This window comes from Corythoichthys intestinalis, chromosome 13 (assembly GCF_030265065.1).
Source record: "Corythoichthys intestinalis isolate RoL2023-P3 chromosome 13, ASM3026506v1, whole genome shotgun sequence".
Taxonomy (NCBI): domain Eukaryota; kingdom Metazoa; phylum Chordata; class Actinopteri; order Syngnathiformes; family Syngnathidae; genus Corythoichthys; species Corythoichthys intestinalis.
Window position 1 is genome coordinate 55,431,164 of NC_080407.1, and position 21,384 is coordinate 55,452,547.

At 41.8% G+C, this 21,384-nt stretch overlaps 1 protein-coding gene across 35 annotated transcripts in view; it reads left to right on the top strand.

Moving 5' to 3' along the window:
* LOC130928466 (receptor-type tyrosine-protein phosphatase delta) overlaps positions 1-21,384 on the top strand; it is a 424,924-nt gene that overhangs the window by 397,638 nt on the left and 5,902 nt on the right. For 20 of the 35 annotated variants that reach the window (XM_057855082.1, XM_057855084.1, XM_057855083.1 and 17 more), the window contains 5 exons: positions 1,728-1,825; positions 4,098-4,221; positions 9,479-9,654; positions 11,172-11,291; positions 11,367-11,521. In XM_057855082.1, coding sequence (XP_057711065.1) covers positions 1,728-1,825; positions 4,098-4,221; positions 9,479-9,654; positions 11,172-11,291; positions 11,367-11,521 — 673 coding nt within the window. Of the gene's footprint in view, positions 1-1,254; positions 1,297-1,727; positions 1,826-4,097; positions 4,222-9,478; positions 9,655-11,171; positions 11,292-11,366; positions 11,522-21,384 lie in introns of all 35 variants that reach the window. The other 15 variants (XM_057855080.1, XM_057855103.1, XM_057855081.1 and 12 more) reach the window with 1 other exon arrangement.

A 21,384-nucleotide genomic window follows, 5' to 3' on the forward strand; every position in this document is an offset into this window, starting at 1 on the left:
AGTTACCGCTCAAATTTAACCTGTTTCTTTCACACACACATTCATACACCAAAAGTTAAACCTGCATGTCCTTCTACTGTGATAGTTCTCGCTGGCTGGCGTCCTCCAGATCTGTTGCACCCGGCTCGAAGAACCAAGAAAATGTTAGATTTGACGCTATCATCGATTTCACAAACCGTCTTAATTTTCAAGAGTTGCTGCTCGAAGGAAACTGTCGCGAAACCTATTTTTAGCATGCTTTACGAGTACCGCTCAAATTTAACTATTTCTTTCACACACACATTCATACATCAACAGCTAAACCTATCTACCACATGTCCTTCTGCTGTAATTCAGAATTTCGTCATTTTTGGACGCCAATAAACCAGAAGAATCACCTCCCCTCGGTGGACACTAGCTATGAAAAAGGTCGTGTGAAGTCGCCAATGCCCAAAACTTTGGCTGGCATCCTCCAGATCTGTTGCATCCGGCTCGAAGAACCAAGAAAATGTTTGATTTGACGCTAGGTTTATGTACACCTAGCCGAAGGTTGATGTTGCTTTTGTGGAGGTTTGTAGCTGCTGTAAAGGCAACCATCTGTATTCAAGGCCCAGAATTTACAAATGTCTCAACGTTGTACTCAACGCTACCTTGTCACATCTTGCTGGCTGGCGTCCTCCAGATCTGTTGCATCCGGCTCGAAGGACCAAGAAAATGTTAGATTTGACGCTAGGTTTATGTACACTTAGCAGAAGGTCGATGTAGCTTTTGTGGAGCTTGGTAGCTGCTGTATTCAAGGCCCAGAATTTCCAAATGCCTCATCGTTGCACTCAAAGCTACATTGTCACGTCTACTACTGTCCTTACCATCGTTTGGAGTTAATTGTGCCGCTTGAAATGTATTTGGGAATTATCTTTTTTTTTGCGGTTTACGGTTGAAGGGAAATGGTATTTTTGCTAACATGCTAATCGATCGTCATAGAAGCAGGCATGTCAATGATTAGCATCTAAGCAAAAATACAATTTTGCACAACTATCCTCTTTCAATACTTGGTTTACTGGAACTGTCTTGTTTGTGCCAACGGCCTAGCCTAGCGTCTAGCATGATGTCACTAATTATTAACCCATTGAGCAGACGCCATTCATTCCACTCTTTCTGCCACCTTTCCACCAAGCGGTATTTGAGCCGTTAATATCCCCATCAGCGGTTTTTCCGTCGCTTGGTGTAAACGGGGCCGCTTCACTCGGCCGTATTTAACCACCGTTTCCTCCACAGGTCCGCGCTCGTCCGGTCATCCAAGTAGTCTCCGTTTGTCAAGTTAGTTGGCCTCAATTACGCATTTGCCATGAATGATATTTCCCTTCCCCTTCCTTTTCCGCCTAGCCTCCTATCCCCATCTAATCCGCTTTGGTGTTAACGTCGTGTCATGGCGGGGGAGGCGGGAAAATGACAGGCGGGGAACATCAATCATCCCTCTGAAGTAGAATTCTCTCTTAACATCTTTTCCTTCTCATGCTAAATCGCCGAGCTAGCTCTCTATGGGAATAACCACCCTTGTCTCTCGGTAGGGAGACGTGTGCGCTGACTTCCCATTGGTCGTCTCCATTCAAGCATGGCACACAAACTAGCCTAACTCAATCAAATCTTCCACCTCATGCTTATCTAATCAATTTGCTTGTGCTTGAGTCCTGTTTTGTTTAAGAAAAACATCTACAGTTGACTGACCCTCAATTTTCTTTGACGATCAGGTATGGCCAACCACCCGCCAATCCCAGTCATGGACCTAGCCGAGCATTTGGAGCAGTTGAAAGCCAACGACAACCTCAAGTTTTCCCAGGAGTACGAGGTAAGTAGTGTGTGTTTTTTTTTTTTTTTAATATTTTTTATTTCAGCATAGACTTCATAATGTATTGACGGGACGCGGGGCCGATTAATAGGGGGCCCGCATTGTTGGTGAGGCCATCAAAGCTGACCGAGTGAAATCACAGAATCAAGAGTGGTTTTCATTGTAAATTCTTGTGAATAAATGCTTAAATCCCTGAATTCTTTGTAGATATGGATGTAAAACGGTCTCAATTCTTGGTTAAGAGCAAAATAAAACGTGCAGTTAGCATTTATTTAACGTAAATATGTCAAAGTACAATGCTAGTCTGTTAGTGAATGTAGCTAGCGGCCGCCTGATGTAAACACAGCTTTTCTGGCGAAAATTCTTATGAATAAATGCTTATATCTCCAAATTCTTCAGAGATATTATGGTAAAACAGTCTTGATTCTTGCTTAAAAGCAAAGAAACTGCAGTTAGGGTTTACCTTACATAAATTTGCGAACTATGATGTTAGTCTGTTCGTAAATGAAGCTAGCGGCCGCCTTATGTAAAAAAACAAAAAAAAAGTGCAGTTAGCATTTATTTTACGTAAATATGTCGAAGTACAATGCTAGTCTGTTAGTGAATGTAGCCAGCGGCCACCTGATGTAACCAAAACTTTTCTGGTGAAAATTCTTGTGAATAAATGCTTAAATCCCTGAATTCCTCATAGATATAGACGTAAAACAGTCTCAATTGATGGTTAAAAGCAAAAAAAACAAAAATCGGGCAGTTAGCATTTATAACACGTAACACGTAAATATGTCGAATGTGCTGGTAGTCTTTAAGCCAGTGTGGCGCCGCCTTGTCACAACAAAGAGCTTTTTACGTTGAAAATTCTTGTGAATAAATGCTTAACTCCCCAAATTCTTTATAAATATGGACGTTAAACTGTCTCGATTCTTGGTTAAAAGCAAAAAAAAAAAAAAGTGCAGTTAGCATTTATATTACATAAATATATCGAAGTACAATGCTAGTCTGTTTGTAAATGTAGCTAGCGGCCGACTTATGTAAACAGAGTTTTTCTGGTGAAAATTTTTGTAAATAAATGTTTAAATCCCCGAATTCTTTATTGATATGGATGTAAAATAGTCTCGATTCTTGGTTAAAAGCAAAAAAAAAACTTGCAGTTAGCATTTATTTTATGAAATGTGTCGAATTATAATGATTGTCTGTTAGTAAATGTAGCTAGCGGCAGGCTGGTGAAAATTCATGTGAATAAATGCTTAAATCCCAAAATTCTTTATAAATATGGACGTAAAAAAGTCTTGATTCTTGGTGAAAAGCAACAACAACAACAACAAAAAACGTGCACGAAGCATTTATTTTACATTAATATGTCGAAGTACAAGCTAGACTGTTAGTAAATGTAGCTAGCGGCCGTCTGATGTAAACAGAGCTCTTCCGGTGAAAATTCTTGTGAAAAAAATTCTTAAATCCCCGTATTCTTTATAGATATGGAAGAAAACAGTCTCGATTCTTGGTTAAAAGCAACAACAACAAAAACGTGCAGTTTGCATTTATTTAACGTAAATATGTCGAAGTACAGTGCTAGTCTGTGAGTGAATGTAGCTAATGTCCGCCTATGTAAACAAAGCTTTTCCGGTGAAAATTCTTGTGTATAAAAGCTTAAATCTCCGAATTCTTTATCGACATGGACGTAAAACAGTCTCGATTCTTGGTTAAAAGCAAAGAAGACTAAGCAGTTAGCATTTATTTTCTGTAAATATGTCGAAGTACAATACTAGTCTGTAAGTGAATGTAGCTAGCAGCCGCCTGATGTAAACAGAGCTTTTTACGGTAAAAATCCTTGTGAATAAATGCTTAAATTGCCAAATTCTCTATACAGGTAGATATGGATGTAAAACAGGCTCGATTCTTGCTTAAAAGTAAAAAAAACGTACAGTTAGCATTTATTTTACTTAAATATTGCGAACTATGATGCCAATGCAGTAGCGGCTAATTTCTCCCACTGATTTTTTTTCACGTTTCAAAACGCATGCATAGTACGAAAAATATAATAATTACCTTGAATCCTCGAAAAAAAGTCACTCCTGTTACAAAGCTTCCTGTTTGTACGCGGTACAGCTTTCGTACTTTTTCAACAGAAGTGTGTTTGTGAATAGCTAGATGTGGACGGCCCCCTATTTGAATGCGAGGCGCAGTGCAAGACCGATCTAACCCGTCAATACCATTATGAAGTCTATGTACCGCATTTCGGTATGGTCATTGACGAATGTTTTTCTCCCGCCAGTCCATCGACCCCGGGCAGCAGTTCACTTGGGAACACTCCAACTTGGAGGTCAACAAACCAAAGAATAGATACGCCAACGTGATAGCCTACGACCACTCGCGAGTCTTGCTCTCCGCCATTGACGGTATAATATGCCCTTCCACCACACTGTACTTTTTTTTTTTTTTTGTTTTCCCCGTCTCCCTCCTCGCGCCAACATGTCATTTGCTTTCATGCCGTGGGTGCCGGCGGGGAAATAGATGGCTTTTTGAAATAGGCAATTTTCCCCCCGCCTCGCCTAGCTCGGCACTCGAGTCCAATTGAACAATCACCTGTGAAAACCCGCGCGGTGCTCGCGAGACGTATTTCTCTGCGGTGCCGCGCCGTGATTATTTTTGATTCGCGTTAAGGCGCGTCGAACGTGGGCTAAGGAGGCCAAACGGTTGCCGGGTGGAACTCTGTCAGAAGGATGTAGTGACAAGCATTTCCATAATATATGCAGAACATGAAATTGAGCAGATGTTAACAGAATATTAACAGGGATAACTTAAAGGGCCGTTAGCGTCAAGATGCGACATTTTTCACTAACGAGCTCACTTTATGTATTTATTCTTCTGCTTAAACCTGCTTGAAACGATCCAAAAATCAAGAGATGTGACCAAGAAATATAAAGAAAAATAATTAATGCAAACGCTACCATCTATAATTTTTAGGGTTTTCTTTTTCAATGGCGTGTCGTCCCTGCCAAAACCGGCTTACCCACCGAGACCGTTCGTACACCAAATCGACTGGAATTCTCATGCGATGCAGGCTTTCGTTTGAAAACCCGAAAATTTTAGGGGAAAATATAAAAAGTCTCATTTCAAAGTCTATTTATCCGACAATTTTTGTCCAAATCACATCATTTATACATCCGAAAGATTTATTCCATTTTTACGAAAAATTTGCCAAAAACATACCCATTCGTTTATAATGGCGAAAATTTGCCATTGGTTTCCAAAGGCCCTATTGGCCACACAATTGCTAACTGTCAAGTTCAAAAATAGACCCTTAGGTAGACATTTGTAAAATTACCCAAAAATAAGGAGAGAAGACTCTCAGTTTTCTTGGCCAAGGAGAGCAAAGAGGGACTAAGACAGAGGAATGCTAGATTACGCTGTATAGTCAGCAAAATTGATCTAAGGAAAAACCCTCCTTGCTCTTTTTATTTAGGGGTTTGTCCTAACACAGAAAGGGCGCCGCCCTGAAGGGAGGGGGAAGCAAGCTGGAGACACCCATGTGATTTTGGTTGGCTATGTGTGAGCATGTAGGTGGAACTAACTGAATACACGTGTGTAAGCAAGGGCACAGGTAAAGAGGTCAAAATGACCCAGACACTTCAGTTATTCAACGCTGCAGCCATGGAAGATGTCCTCGAATGGAAAATTGTCCTCGAAAGTCTAGACGTCAGGCGCTGAAGACGTCCCGGAAGGTCTAGTTACGCAATGATGCGGCCATGAAGCAAGGCAGTTGTCATCCCGACCCTTTTTAACACTTTGTAACACTTAAACATTATACCTAGTATAGCAAGCAATAATCATTTACTGGTTATATCAAATAAGAAGAAATATGGCAATATGTATTATGTATGGTATATATGAGCACAAGCAAATATTCAACCAATCAAGCAAATATTCAATCAATTAAGCAAATATTCAATCAACCCTCGATAATTACCTCAACACTAACCGTCATATGCTATTGTTTAGCGACAACTGGAGTCATTACCTTATTACTTTTCGTCCTTCAAACAGCCGCTGGAAACAGAAATATTTTTTAATCCATCTGCAGGCGACCATCATGATTTTGCAACACTGTGTGGGTGTTCCAAGGGCGTAGGTTTGCATTGGGACGGTAGGGAGATAACACTACCAACTTTTCAGGATGCTCAAATTGTCCCCACCAGCATTAAAGCAACCTTTTTGCATATTCAGTGCTGGTCAAAAGTATTGGCACCCCTGCAGTTTTTTCAGATAATGCTCAGTTTCTCCCAGAAAATGAGTACAATGACAAATTCTTTGGTAGAAATAACTTCATTAATATTGCTTGCATTTTAAATTTTACAGTTAACAGTTGTTTAACCTGTGGCACATAACAGGTGGTGGCAATAACTAAATCACACTTGCAGCCAGTTAAAATGGATTAAAGTTGACTCGACCTCTGTCCTGTGTCCTTGTGTGCACCACATTGAGCATGGAGAAAAAAAAGAAGACCAAAGAGCTGTCTAAGGACTTGAGAAGCAAAATTGTGAGGAAGCATGGGCAATCTGAAGACGACAAGTCCATCTCCAAAGACCTGAATGTACCTGTGTCTACCGTGCACAGTGTCATCAATAAGTGTAAAGCCCACAGCTCTGTGGCTAACCTCCCTAGATGTGGATGGAAATAAAAAAATGACCAGAGATTTCAATGAACGATTGTGCGTATGGTGGATAAAGAACCTCGACTAACATCCAAACAAGTTCAAGCTGTCCCGCAGTCCAAGGGTACCACAGTGTCAACCTGTACTATCCATCTGAATGAAAAGGAACTTTATGGTAGTGTTTTCCGAAATTTCCAGGTTCGCTGTGAATCAGTAACAGGCCCACTTTTGCAAAATAAACAATGTATATTGATTAGAAAATGCAAAATAAATTAGATTTATTGATTACAATCCCACAAGAGCAAGCAAACAAGGATCAACAAATGTCAACGATGACGCTAGATTTGAGTTTGTCAACCCCAGAATCCCCGCGTTACCGTTACAGCAAAACAAAATGTCCCTTAGCAATGAAAATCGCTTACCGTGACAAATGAGCGGGGAGCCAACACACTCCGGTAAGGCAGCGAAGGAACAAAGCCAGGCGATCCGTACGTGACCCGCTGGCGGACTTCACGGGTCGCCTGGAAATGTGCGGTTTTTGTAGGGACGTGCTCCGCGGAGGCGGAGAGGCCAACCTCCATCCCCGAGCGGCGCGGCCCTGCCCAATGACAAACATTAAAGCTACTTTTGGTTTAGCCCCCTTGAAAAAAGGGCTTTTCACAAGAGACAAATGAGCTGTGCTGCAACAGATGCAACAAATGGTAAATATTATGGGTGCAAAACAAGTTATCTCGTGAGATTCCCTTCTAGCTATGGGATCCAGGCGTGTAACTATGAGACCCAGGCGTGTAATAAAACAATAACCCTGGTCAGATAAGACAAAAGTAGAGCTTTTTGGGAAACGGCACCAACATAGAGTTTGCAGGATAAAAAAACGAGGCCTTCAAAGAAAAGAACACGGTCAGAGGTTCCCTGATGTTTTGGGGTTGCTTTGCTACCTCTGGCACTGGACTGCTTGACCGTGTGCATGACATTGAGAAGTCTGAAGGCTACCAACATATTTTGCAGCATCATGAAGGGTCCAGTGTGAGAAAGCTGGGCCTCCCTCAGATGTCATGGGTCTTCCAGAAGGTCAATGACCCAAAACACACTTCAAAAAGCACTAGAAAATGGTTTGAGACAAAGCACCGGAGACTTCTAAAGTGAGTCCAGACCTGAATCCCATAGAACACCTGTGGAGAAATCTGAAAATGGCACCCTTGAAATCTCAGAGACCCGGAGCAGTTGGCCAAAGAAGAATGGTCTAAAATTCCAGTAGAGCATTGTAAGAAACTCGTTGATTGATACCGGAAGCGATTGTTTGCAGTTATTTTGTGTAAAGGTTGTGGTACCAAGTATTAGGCTGAGGGTGCCAATACTTTTGTCTGGCCCATTTTTTTTGGAGTTTTGTGTTCAAATGATCATGATTTAATGTTTTTTTTCTCTTTGTTTTTTTCATTGCAAGCAAAATAAATGAAGATATTACGACCAAAGCATTTGTAATTGCAACCATTTTTTGGGGAGAAATTGAGAATTATCTGACAGAATTGCAGGGGTGCCAATACTTTTGCCCAGCAGTGTACATGCAGGTTATGCTGTTTTACCGTCCCTACCAATGTTGAGACTAAACCAACGCCCTTGGGGTGTTCGCTGGTCCTCATGGGAAACACAATCTTCCTTAAGGCAAAACATTACCGCTTTTGTCCACCGGCGTCGCTAAAATCGACTAAAACTGAAAGGTTGCCATTTGTTGCTTTCAATATATAAACAGAAATGCTCTGTAAAGAACCTAAAATCAACTAGAAGTGACCCAAAATCAATAGAAAGTGCTTGGAGATGTACTCTATGCCTGCCATTGACGGCAATAGATGTCCAATCGGTTTGAAACAAAATGGCAAATGGATTTAACGTCTACTCGTGACCTATTCATGTAAAGACCCGCATAATTGTTGTCTATCATTATCAACAACAAGGACCAAAAATGAAGTAGTTTTGATAAACAATAACATAAACTTGTACCCGGGTTGTTGCACAGCAAACCCATTGAACCGTTCTTTAATTTTGAGCTTGTAATGGAGTTTCAATCAGCTTCATGTTGTTGTTTTCCCCAAGCTCATAAGCAAATGACATAATTAATGCAAATCCTGACTGGCAGGCGGCATAAAATGCATCCGCTCGCAAAAATAAACATCCATTCACTGCCATTAAGCAAAAATAATGTCCTTTTTTTTTCTTCAATTTGAATTTACAGTGGGCTTAATTGTGTCTTTATCCCTTGTCCGTTACTGAATACTGTATATGTGGATTGGGGGTGGAGCTAAATAAACATAGTGGGATTTTTGTCCATCCTCGAAAAGTTACCTGAGAGGAAAGAAAGCCTAGAATGGAGAGAACGAGAGAGAGAGAGGATTGGCGGAGACACGGCGTCCATGCAGATGAGACTTATCTTGGTGGAGCATGTGTGCGCCGAGCCCCGAAACTGCCAGTCCTGAAGCATTGACTGGCTGTCAGCTCTGTCTCTTTGCTCTGGATTAGAAAAAAAAGAAACTATGCCTTTCATTTAAAATAAGCAAAGGGAAAGCGGAAAGCAGGCTTGTTTTCCAGCAGTTTCGCTAGGTTTTTTTTTGTCAAATTGCAGATTTAAGGAAGCAAAATTAGCATTTATCTTGTATTTGCCCTCATTACATAGATAATCATGCTACTAGATAAACATTAAAATATATTGACGTCCAATCATTGACTCTTTTAAATGTGTTTATTAAAGTATGGAATCACCAGTCTCGGACGAGCACTCACTCAGACATTTTATTATGTAGAACAAACTCAGATAAAAAGCTTGTATTTTCCATATCACACACATTATACAGATTCACTTAAACGCTGATTTTTTTTTTCATTGTTTGAAAACGATTTTAGCTCGTTCAAACAAACCTAAAATGTTTCCAATGCCGTCATTCATTTGTGTAACTGCGAAATCTCCCTTTTTGGACTCGCATACTAACCTTAACCTGATCTGGATCCAGGCATCCCGGGAAGCGACTACATCAATGCCAACTACGTGGACGGCTACCGGAAGCAAAACGCGTACATCGCCACGCAGGGATCGCTACCCGAGACTTTTGGGGAGTTCTGGCGAATGATCTGGGAACAGAGGAGTGCCATTGTTGTCATGATGACCAAGTTGGAGGAGCGATCCAGGGTAAGACGCAGCATGCGCATGATGATCACGATATACAGTGTATCACAAAAGTGAGTACACCCCTCGCATTTCAGCAGATATTTAGGTATATCTTTTCATGGGACAACACTGACAAAATGACACTTTGACACAATGAAAAGTAGTCTGTGTGCAGCTTATTTAATAGAGTTGATTTATTTTCCCTCAAAATAACTCAAAATTTAGCCATTAATATCTAAACCCCTGGCAACAAAAGTGAGTACACCGCTTAGTAACTACATCCCTAAATGTCCTAATTGAGTACTGCTTGTGATTTTCTCGCCAAAATGTCATGTGACTCGTTAACGTTACTAGGTCAAGGTGTGCATAGGGAGCAGGTGTGTTAAAATTTGTAGTGCAGCTCACGCACGCTCTCATAATGGTCACTGAAAGTTCCAACATGGCAGCACATGGCAAAGAACTCTCCGAGGATCTTAAAAGACGTATTGTTGAGCTACATGAAGATGGCCAAGGCTACAAAGAGATTGCCATGGCAGAAAAAAAAAATGGCACTTGGCAAAATCCATTTTGCCACATGGTAAAAAAAAACATGCCACTTGGAAAAATCCATTTTGCCACATGGCCAAAAAAAAGAAAAATTCCCACATGGCAAAATCCATTTTGCCACATGAAAAAACAATGCCACATGGCAAATCCATTTTGCCACATTTGAAAAAAAATGTCACATTGCAAAATCCATTTTGCAACATGGCAAAAAAATTGCCACATGGCAAAAAAATGCCACATGGCAAAATCCTTTTCGTCACATGGCAAAAAAATGCTACATGGCAAAAAAATGCCACATGGCAAAATCCGTTTCGTCACATGGCAAAAAAAATGCCACATGGCAAAATCATTTTTGCCATCAGGCAAAAAAAAAAAAGCACATGGCAATATCAATTTTGCCACATGACAGAAAAAATGCCACATGATTTTGCCACATGTGAAAATAAAATGCTACATGGCAAAATCCATTTTGCCACTACTGTAAAAATGTCACATGGCAAAGAAAAAATGCCACATGGCAAAATCCATTTGGAGACATGGCCAAAGAAAAAAAATGCCACATGGCAAAATCCTTTTCATCACATGGCAAAAAAAATGCCACATAGCAAAATCCATTTTGCCACAAGGCAAAAAAATGCTACATGGCAAAATCAATTTTGCCACATGGCAAAAAAAAAATGCCACATGCCAAAATCCATTTTGCCACATGGCCAAAAAAAAAAAAAAATGCCACAAACCAAAATCCATTTTGGCACATGGCAAAACCCATGTCATCACATGGCAACAATGCCACATGGCACAATCCATTTTGCCACATTGCAAAAAAAATTGCCACATAGCGAAATCCATTCGGCCACATGGCAAATACCACTTTTGGTTCTCGCTTCCTATCCACTTTGAGCTTCCCCACATTCAAAGATTACTATTGGGTGTTTCTACCTCAGTCTGCTTCTACTTCCATCGAGTACGCTCTAATGTAGCTTTCACGGCAGGTAAAGTGCGACCAGTACTGGCCCACCAGAGCCACGGAGACGTACGGCCTCATTCAAGTGACTCTGCTGGACACGGTGGAGTTGGCCACCTACTGCGTCAGGACATTTGCACTTTTTAAAGTAAAGACGCCAAATGAGTCATCGCCATCATTGGTAACAAGCTTCTCACTAACCCGCTGCTTTCTTCATCTGTAGAACGGCTCCAGCGAGAAGCGGGAGGTCAGGCAGTTCCAGTTCACGGCCTGGCCGGACCACGGGGTGCCGGAACACCCCACGCCGTTCCTGGCCTTCCTTAGACGGGTGAAGGCGTGCAACCCTCCGGATGCCGGGCCGATGGTGGTGCACTGCAGGTACCAAATTCTGTGCAAATGACAAAAATAACCTCAAGCATGAAATTGATTTTTCCCTCCTCTCGGTTCCCTGGAATGAATCTATGAATACGTATGACAATGTAACAGGGTTTTTAATCATGTTAATGGGGGAACTCATTAGCGAATAAAAGCTCCAAAAAACACTTTATGGTAGGTGGATGAACCCAGAAGTCTCATTTTGTGTTAAGTGGAGTGCACACACACATTTTTAACATCCACACATGCATTTTCCATCGCGCAAAACCTCATTAGCCCATCGGATACAATACATACAGTGGTATGAAAAAGTATCTGACCCTTATGAACTTTCTTACATTTCTGCATAAAATCCCAATCAAATGTGATCTGATTTTTACAGTGTCTGCTTTTACTAGAACCACCCAAACATTTATAGGTTTTCTTATTTTACTGACAATAGAATGCAAACAATGACAGAATAGGGAAAAATAAGTAAGGGAACCATCTGCCTAAGGAGACTTAAAGAGCAATTGAAACCAATTTATACCAAACATTTTAAGTCAGGTGTGTGTCCAATCACCGATGAGTGGATTAAAGCTGCCCTGCCCACTATAAAACACACACCTGGTAAGAATTGTCTTAATGAGAAGCATTGTCTGATGTGTCGATCATGGCCTGGTCGAAGGAACTGTCTGAAGACCTGCGATCAAGGATTGTTGATTTGTATAAAGCTGGGAAAGGATACAAAACCATCTCTAAAAGTCTGGATGTTCATCAGTCGACAGTCAGAGAAGTTGTCTACAAAAGGAGAGAGTTTGGTACTGTTGCTTCTCTCCCAAGGAGTGGCCGTCCACCAAAGATGACGCCAAGAGTTCAGCGCAGAATACTCAGAGAGGTAAAAAAAAGAACCCTAGAGTGTCTGCGACAGACTTACAGAAATCACTAGCAGGGTCCAATATATCTGTGCACACATCAACTATATGGCCAAGAATGGTGTTCATGGGAGGACTTCACGGAGGAAGCCACTGCTGTCAAAAAAAAAAAAAACATTGTTGCTCGTTTAATGTTAGCAAAAGGGCACTTTGACACTCCACGGAAGTTTTGGAAAAATATTTTGTGAACTGATGAAACCAAAGTTAAATTTAGGAGTAGCACACAACGTCATGTGTGGAGGAAAAATGGAACAGCTCACCAACATCGACAATTCAACCCCACCGTGAAGCATGATGGCGGGAGCATCATGATTTGGGGCTGTTTTGCTACCTAAGGGCCTGGACAACTTTTCAATAATCAATTGACAATCATTAATGGAAGTCGGTCCGACAGTTGAAGTTAAAAAGAGGATGGATACTGCAACAAGACTATGATTCGAAACACACAAGTAAAAAACTTCAGAATGGTTTCAGAAGAGCAAAATGCACGTTCTGTAGTGGCCAAGTCAAAGTCCAGACTTGAACCCCATTCAAATGTTGTTGCATGACCTAAAGACAGCGATTCATGCCAGACAATCTGACTGAGGTACAGCAGTTTTGTAGAGAAGAATGGCCCAAGATTAGTCCATATCGATGTGCCAGACTGATCTGCAGCTACAGGAAGTATCTGGTTGAAGCTATTGGTGCCAAAGGGGGGGCCACAAAATATTAAATGTGACTGTTCTCTTACTTATTTTTCCCCCTTCTTTCATTATTTGCATGCTATCCTCATTAAATTATGAAAACTTATAAATGTTTGAGTGGTTTTAGTTAAAGCAGAGACCGTTTTTTCATCTGTTTGTCAAAATCACATTTGATGGTGATTTTATGCAGAAATGTGAGAAATTCCAAATGGTTCAGAAACTTTTTCATTCAGCTGTAACACCTTGGATTGGTCACTAGTCCAATAGCAGCCATTGAGTTCATTTATAAAATATGGTGGTAGGAATGTTGTCGACATTTCTTCGTTTGTCTTTTAAGTGTTAACATGCTAAAGTGACAGTGGGTTGACGTAAAAACACTACATTTTTAATGCAACTCAGTACGGCTGCAGTTATCGATTCTTTTAGTAGTCGATTAATCGATGAACTAGTTAGTTCGAATAATCGAGTAATCGGGTAAGGAACATGAAAAGTTAAAATACCTGGGATGAACCTCAAACGCCATAAAAAAATAAATAAATGAGGATCTATGTACAACAACAACAAAAATTGGCTAACTTACATAGCAAAAGTCCGCTGGCTTAAATGCTATAAAATGCTAACGTTTTTTTTACAATGCTCTTCACAAATGGTTCACACTCATATTACCACAAAAAATAACTAAATATACCTCTAAACTAAATTATGAATGCATTAAAAAACATTAGCCCAAACAGAAATTTAGCTTACGTCGGTCTTAACAGGGAGCAGTGTGATTCAGCCGTTTGAAATAAGGTAGACCAGAGGGCAGTGGATCCACCCAAATCAATAAAACTAAATGTAAACACTTTCAAAATAAACCATTGCAAAGCCACTTTAATTAAATGACTACTCGAAGCAACACAATTTAATTCGAAGATTTTTTTCTTATCGAATACTCGAGTTAATCGATTAATCGTTGCAGCACTACAACTCAGTTCCTGGATCGCCATCAATGGCCATCATTAAGTTAAAGATGTAGCCAATGTATTCGATGCCTATTTTTAAAAAAATAAATAAAATAAAAAAGGTAAAAATGTACTTCAGTCATATCTCATTCAAACAAGCGACACACTTTGATGTTTACATTTCTTTGCTTTCCTGGCACTTCTAAGACCTGCAAAACAACATTTTTTGAGCGCAAAATCGGCATGCAATTAGCTCGTTAGCTCACAAGAATACACATCAGTCACGGTGACTGTGATCCTTGTACCGTGTCGTCCACAACTCCAAATTTTTACAACTTCCAGCCAACCATGAACTAATGTTGCCAGTTAAAAATGGATTAGACGTCTATCGCCGTCAATGGCAGTGGAAATATTGTCGCCACTTCAATGACTGAATATGCAAATTTAGCCATGAAAGAGAACCTTCTGGCCCACGTAACCGATCCCACTCGATTTTCTCCTTTCAAAATGACAGCACAAGAAGTCATTCCCGTTAGCCAACATCTACCCCCGCGCGCAGCTACAAAGCTAGCGCAGATTTGTCGCTACTCTGCAGACGTGTCGCACATCATCTGGCCCACAAGTGTCCGCCTTATCCCCCGGGGTTGTCACGTCCTAAACGACGACTGTCCGCCGACCGTATCGGACTGTTTTTTCTCCTCTGAAAGCACGAAAACGCCGATGGAAAGCGATGTCAGAACGCGACAAAAAAGGCAACGAGGCTTAGCGCAGATTTGGAAAGAACACATTCCGTAGTTAATTAGAAGCACTTGCTTCTTATTGAACGTGTTAACTTTCCACAGTGGAACAGAATGCGCGACTTAATGCAGATGGGAGCTTTTAATTCCACTGGCTCCCTATCAGATCCCCCAGAAATGGGGCCCGTCCATCCTTCCCTTGATGTTTGAATGCAGTTTTAAAAAGAGCCATTTTTAATTTAAACGCTTGCGAAAAGAGGCAATGTGCGGCTGTCTGTGGAGTTGACGAGAAGAAAGCCTTTCAGGCTGTAAAACAAGCTGAAATGAAGCGGAAATCAACACATTTCACTCCCCGGGGTGCTTGATTCACTGCACAAATAGAGGCCTGATGCGCGTGTACTTTTACACATAATTGGGGTGTAAGATTTATTTGGCAGTGATTGATAGTTTGAGAAGATGAATAGCCAAATGTTTCTAAAAGTGAGAAAATTCAGTTAAAAATACAAACGTCTGCCTCAGCAGCCAAATTCAAAGTATTGCCATATTACTGACTTATTTGACCTTTTCTCTGCTTTCATTTAGGTTATAAATTTGAGTTAACGAGGCTAATCTGTTTTAAAGATGTTGCGAAATTCCTTTTGTAACCCCTGTGACTGCTCCCATTTAATATTACAAACATGTAATGCAAGTTTGCGAATGCCTTAATTCGTTCTTGAATTATTTTGAACACAGAGACGCTTTTATAAAACTAGAAACTGCAATTTCTGGAGAAATTACTCTGGGTCTTTTCTGTGTGGAGATACAGGTCTTAGCCACGCCCAGGTTGGTTTAGGGACATTTCAGAGACAATATCAGGCAATACCTGTTTATTTGGGGACATTTGGGGGACACGTCCTGGTCATATCAGGTCATTTGGGGACATTTGGGGGGCCTGGCCTGGTCATGTCAGGTCATTTGGCGACATTTGGGGGGCGTGGCCTGGTCATATCAGGTCATTTGGGGACATTTGGGGGGCGTGGCCTAGTCATATCAGTTCAACTGGGGACATTTGGGGGGCGTGGCCTGGTTATGTCAGGTCATGTGGGGACTTGTTGGGCGTGGCCTAGTCATATCAGGTCATTTGGGGACATTTGGGGGGCGTGGCCTGGTCATATCAGGTCATTTGGGGACATTTTGAGGGCGTGGCCTAGTCATATCAGTTCAACTGGGGACACTTGGGAGGCGTGGCCTAGTCATATCAGGTCATTTGGCGACATTTGGGGGGCGTGGCCTGGTCATATGTCATTTGGGGACTTTTGTTGGACGTGGCCTAGTCATATCAGGTCGTTTATGGACATTTGGGGGGCGTGGCCTGGTCATATTAGGTCAACTGGAGACATTTGGAGGCGTGGCCTAGTCATATTAGGTCATTTGGGGACATTTGGGGGGCGTGGCCTGGTCATATCAGGTCATTTGGGGACTTTTGTTGGACGTGGCCTAGTCATATCAGGTCATTTGGGAACATTTGGGGGGCGTGGCCTGGTCAGATCAGGTCAACTGGGGACATTTGGGGGCGTGGCCTGGTCATATCAGGTGATTTGGGGACTTTTGGGTGGCGTGGGCTGGTCATATCTTGTCATTTAGGGACATTTGGAGGGCGTGTCCTGGTCATATCTGGTCATTTCCTGTTGATTTGGGGACACTTGATTTTTTGCAATTGAAAATGAATCGGAAATTTGGACGTCCATCTCTCAATCCCTCTGAATATTTAGTTGCACTGTTACTTGTATGTGCTGATGCTGGATGGCTGATGATGCACAACACGAGTCATTTTTTTGCACAAAAAAAGCTTTTTATTCAATAAAGAAACATGTGAAAAAGACAACAAAAGAAGCCATCTACAAGGGATGGCGTGATAAAAAACATTTTTTATGTGGTGACATATGGCACTTCGGCCTTTTCCCGGGGCTAGGTGTTGGAGGTTGTTGCCTAAGTAATTTTGCCTTCTGCGTCGTCTTTGCGCCCACATGAGAGTGAGCCAACTCCTTTGCAAGACCGACCAAGAAGTGCACCCGTCTCTCTTGCCTTCCGGTGCATGCCTGATACAACACAAATGCATTCAGTGCTGCCATGTCAATCATATTGTAGAACACGGCGACTGGCCATCTTCGTGTTCGTCAGTGTTTGAGAAAGCCAAGGGAGCCCTGGATTTGCAAATATTCAAGATGCTAATTGCTGCTATCCAGAGTGACCCCCCCCCCCCCCTTCACACCTAGGCAGCGACTCCACAGGAGTCAGTTTGGTATCGGGGTCATGTGACTCCCTTCTGGTCTTTCGTTATAGCCACACACAAAAAAAAAAAAACGGTACTTGCAGTAAACACCTAGTAATTACTGAGTAACTTCTCAAGGAATACCAAAGCTAGTTTCTAAGAGTTTACCACTCTCAACGATTCCATGAACCATCCTACTTTTCACGAGTCGCCGCTTGAAGGACACCATCGCAAAACACATTTTTAGCGCGCTTTATAAGTTACCGGTAAAATTTAACCTATTTCTTGCCCACGCACATTCATGCATCCAAAGCTAAACCTACCTCTTGCATGTCCTTCTCCTGTAATTCGGAATCACGTCAATTTTTGGACGCCAACAAACAAGAAGAATCACCTCCCCTCAGTGAAAACTAGCTATGAAAAAAGTCGCGTGAAGTCGCCACGGCCTAAAAGTTGGATTGTGATATTTCTCGCTGGCCGGCGTCCTCTAGATCTGTTGCATCCGGCTCAAAGGACCAAGAAATGGTAGATTTGTAGCTAGGCTTATGTACACCTAGCTTGGTTAAAAACAACACGCAAAAAGTCGATGTAACTTTTGTGGAAGTTTATAGCTGCTGTAAAGGCAACCCTCTTTATTCAAGGCAAGCAACATAGAACATCGAATCAACTACATGGGGGGCACATGGCCCACACAAATGAAAGGCTGACTAGAAAAAAGTTGTCCTATCTGGTGACTAGCTTAAATGTCAACTGTGTGCACAATAATTCTAGCACAACCATACATAACAAAAAAACTGGCCAAAATATGTACGTACTCCACCATTACATTTCATGACACTCTATTTGACTCAACTATTTCTTTTTGGAGGCTATACAACCCCCTGGAAGTTTTTCCAACAGTTAACCGCATCAATTCAGCTCAGCCTGGTGTGCGCGTCGGTCTGTTTGGCACGTTAGCTGACAGCAAGAGATTTGCTAACAATACATATGTAATTGCTTTGGCTGCTCTGCATCCTTTATCTTGTGGTGGCTCAGTGCAGCTGTATTTTCCCCCGCGCCCCTCCTCCCGCACCCTCAACTTCTGGAAAGCACGTTAGCCTGACACTTAATGTGTGTCAACGTCCAAAGCGACCGGTCTGAGAAGCCGGTGTCGGGTCATTAGTGCCAGATCCTGCCTTTTCTGCACTTGTCAATAAAAATAATATTACATGTGTTCCCAGCCTTCTCTGCTCCCGCGTGCGACTGCACATTTGCTTAATATATGCCGTGCGCCCGTCTTGACGCGATGCTAACTGACAGCACGTCCCCCATCTCACCTCCCGCCCACGTCTTGGTTCGTCTCTGTCACACATAGGATCTCAGGTCGGAAAGTCTGCGAGAGTCGTGAGGTGTTCTCAGCCCAAGAGGCAGGCTTGGGCGGTAAAATAATTGAATTTAAACTGAGAGAACCTGCTGTGAATGCTCATCTTTCAGTGCCGTTGATGGCGCTAAACATCCAATTCATTTTGAATGTCAAAATGCATTGGACACCTAGCGCAGTTAATGGGAGCCAATGACTGTCTCAGGGGCAGTTTACATGGCAACCCTGCGACACAAAGACTCAATGACTGAGTAGCGGACTCGCCTCGTGTACATATGATGTCAGCCAAGACGAACAATTTTGAATCCTGCCTCCAAAGTGGAAGAATCCCGTTGAGGGGGGCTTCCTCGGCATGCATATCAAAGGCTCCTGCGGCGTGAGACTGCACCGTTAAAGTCAGCACGTCTCACTGGGCGTGCAAAGCGGTGCTACTAAACATTAAAAACACCAAATATGGCGGAATGTCGGCTTTAATTAACTGTTTTAATTAGGGTTGTTCCGATCATGTTTTTTTGCTCCCAATCCGATCCCGATCGTTTTAGTTTAAGTATCTGCCGATCCCGATATTTCCCGATCCGATTGCTTTTTTTTGCTCCCAATTCAATTCCAATCATTCCCGATAATTTTTCCCGATCATATACATTGTGGCAATGCATTAAGAAAAAAATGAATAAAACTCGGACGAATATGTACATTCAACATACGTACTGTATTTGTTTATTATGACAATAAATCCCCAAGATGGCATTTACATTACTAACATTCTTTCTGTGAGAGGGATGCACGAATAGAAAGACTTGTGACTTTGTATATTGTGACTAAATATTGCCATCTAGTGTATTTGTTGAGCTTTCAGTAAATGATACTGTAGCCATGCCCAAATGCATGATGGGAAGTGGAACCATGACTGTGCGTAGTGCTACCAACTGATATATCTTCTCTGCGTTGGGAAATAACATAAGGTGTTAAGAAAAAGATCAGTTGCTACCTTGCTTCCCATGATATTTCTAATCGTAGGGAGAGGGATTGTAAGGCTTTAGCCAATTAAAAAAAGGTTCCAAAGGCTGCCAAAATGCACTCTACTCATTTTACGCTGCCTTTTATCTCTCTATATAGGTAAAACGGCGCCATTACAGATTGAGCGCGACAATCTGTGGGTGGGTCGTGCAGCGCAAGCATCAATTGCGTTAAATATTTTAACGTGATACATTTAAAAAAAATAATAATAATTACCGCCGTTATCAGGATAAATTTGATAACCCTACCTTAAGCCTAAACGAAAGACTCTGAATGAGTGTAACATTTTATGTTTGTAACGTTAAATACAATTAGAAAACTTTTTTGCCGATTTCGATACTTTGAAAATGACGTGATCGGACCCGATCGATCGGGACATCTCTAGTTTTAATAATATTTTTAAATGAAAAACGTTTCAATTTTTGTGCCTTTTTGAACAAAGAGAAAAATTACATTGCTTCGAGTGGTCGGGCATATTTTTGTCCGGGCTGTGGGCGCTTGGTGGGGTCAAAGTGCATCATTCTCCGTCGCCCTATAAATCTGCACTGCCCCCTTGGGCCTGGAATGAATACTACATCGTTTTCATGCGGAATTGCAACATTGTTCAAATGGAGACGCAAATGTAAATTTAAAATTTTTCGTATTCTCGGAGAGTCACCATGTAAACGGCCCCTCAGTCTAAGAAAATTATAGATTTTATTTTTAGACCATATAACCCAGCCCTACCTGAAAGTCATTTGCGCTTGAGAATATTTTCGCACTGATTCTTTTTCGCCCTGAAGGGTGAAATATGTTTAAAAAAAAAAAACAAAGTTGAGCTGCAGTCAGCCTTTTTTCAGAGCGATCATCAGATCGTTTGTTAAAGCCAATGACTCTCGTACGTGTCTTTATTCCATTTTCCGCATGGCACATTAGGCAAACTCAGCCTACGGCCTCCAAGTTTACTCTCCCGAATCGGTGCTCTTTTTAATTCTTTCTCGCCTGAGCATTCTTTCTCGCCATCACAGACTGAGGCACGAGATCAAGGCTTCAACCTCACAGGCGTATCAGCATAATGGATCGAATCACCTGTATTTACTTTAGAGATCTTTAATTAAGACTTAAGTTTTTTTTCTCGCTATAAAGGCCAGAAAGGCGTCAAATGACCCCGATACCAAACTGACGACTTGGCTTTGTCAAACAATAGACCACTCGAACAAGCAATCCAGCAGACAACCCACCTCCTGTGGAGTTGCTGCCTAAGTGTGAAGGGGCGGGGGGTCACTCTGAATCGCTGCAATTAGCATATTGAATAGAAGAGAGACGGTGCACTTCTTGGTGGGTCTTGCAAAGAAATTGGCTCACTCTTATGTGGGCGCAAAGAAGGCAGGGATGGAAAAATTGCTTTGGCAACAACCTCCAACACCAAGCCCCAGAAAAAGGACGAAGTGTCATATGTCACCACATGTGAAAACATGTTTTGTTTTGTCCCTTGTATCGGCAAATTGCAGCTTTTGGAATATGTAAAAAGGTTGCCCACCTGATTGCCTGCCTGAACGGTCCACTGTCCGACAAAGCCTGCCCTGCAAGCACTCAAGATGCTAATTGGAGCAATCCAACCTTGTGGTTTTGCGAGTGTGAATTGGAATGACAAATGAGGACCTCAATGCTTACAAAAAAGTATGCTGATTAGATGACCGTTCGCTGGATACAAAAAGATTTGTATTAACTGATCCAGTCTTGGTAGTCCTAGCATACTGGTACTCCTAATTGTACTAAAAGGCCAATTTAGCCCATGCCATAAAACTAAAAAGAAAACCCGTACGCAACTGCAGAGGACGAATGGGGCTTGTAGAGTATTTTACCATATGATTTTCACAGTCTGTTAAAAAGATTAAAAATCAAGTACAAAGTACGGGCAAACCATACAAGTTGACAGGAATGGTATCATATAAACACTAAACATGTCCAGACTCTTAGA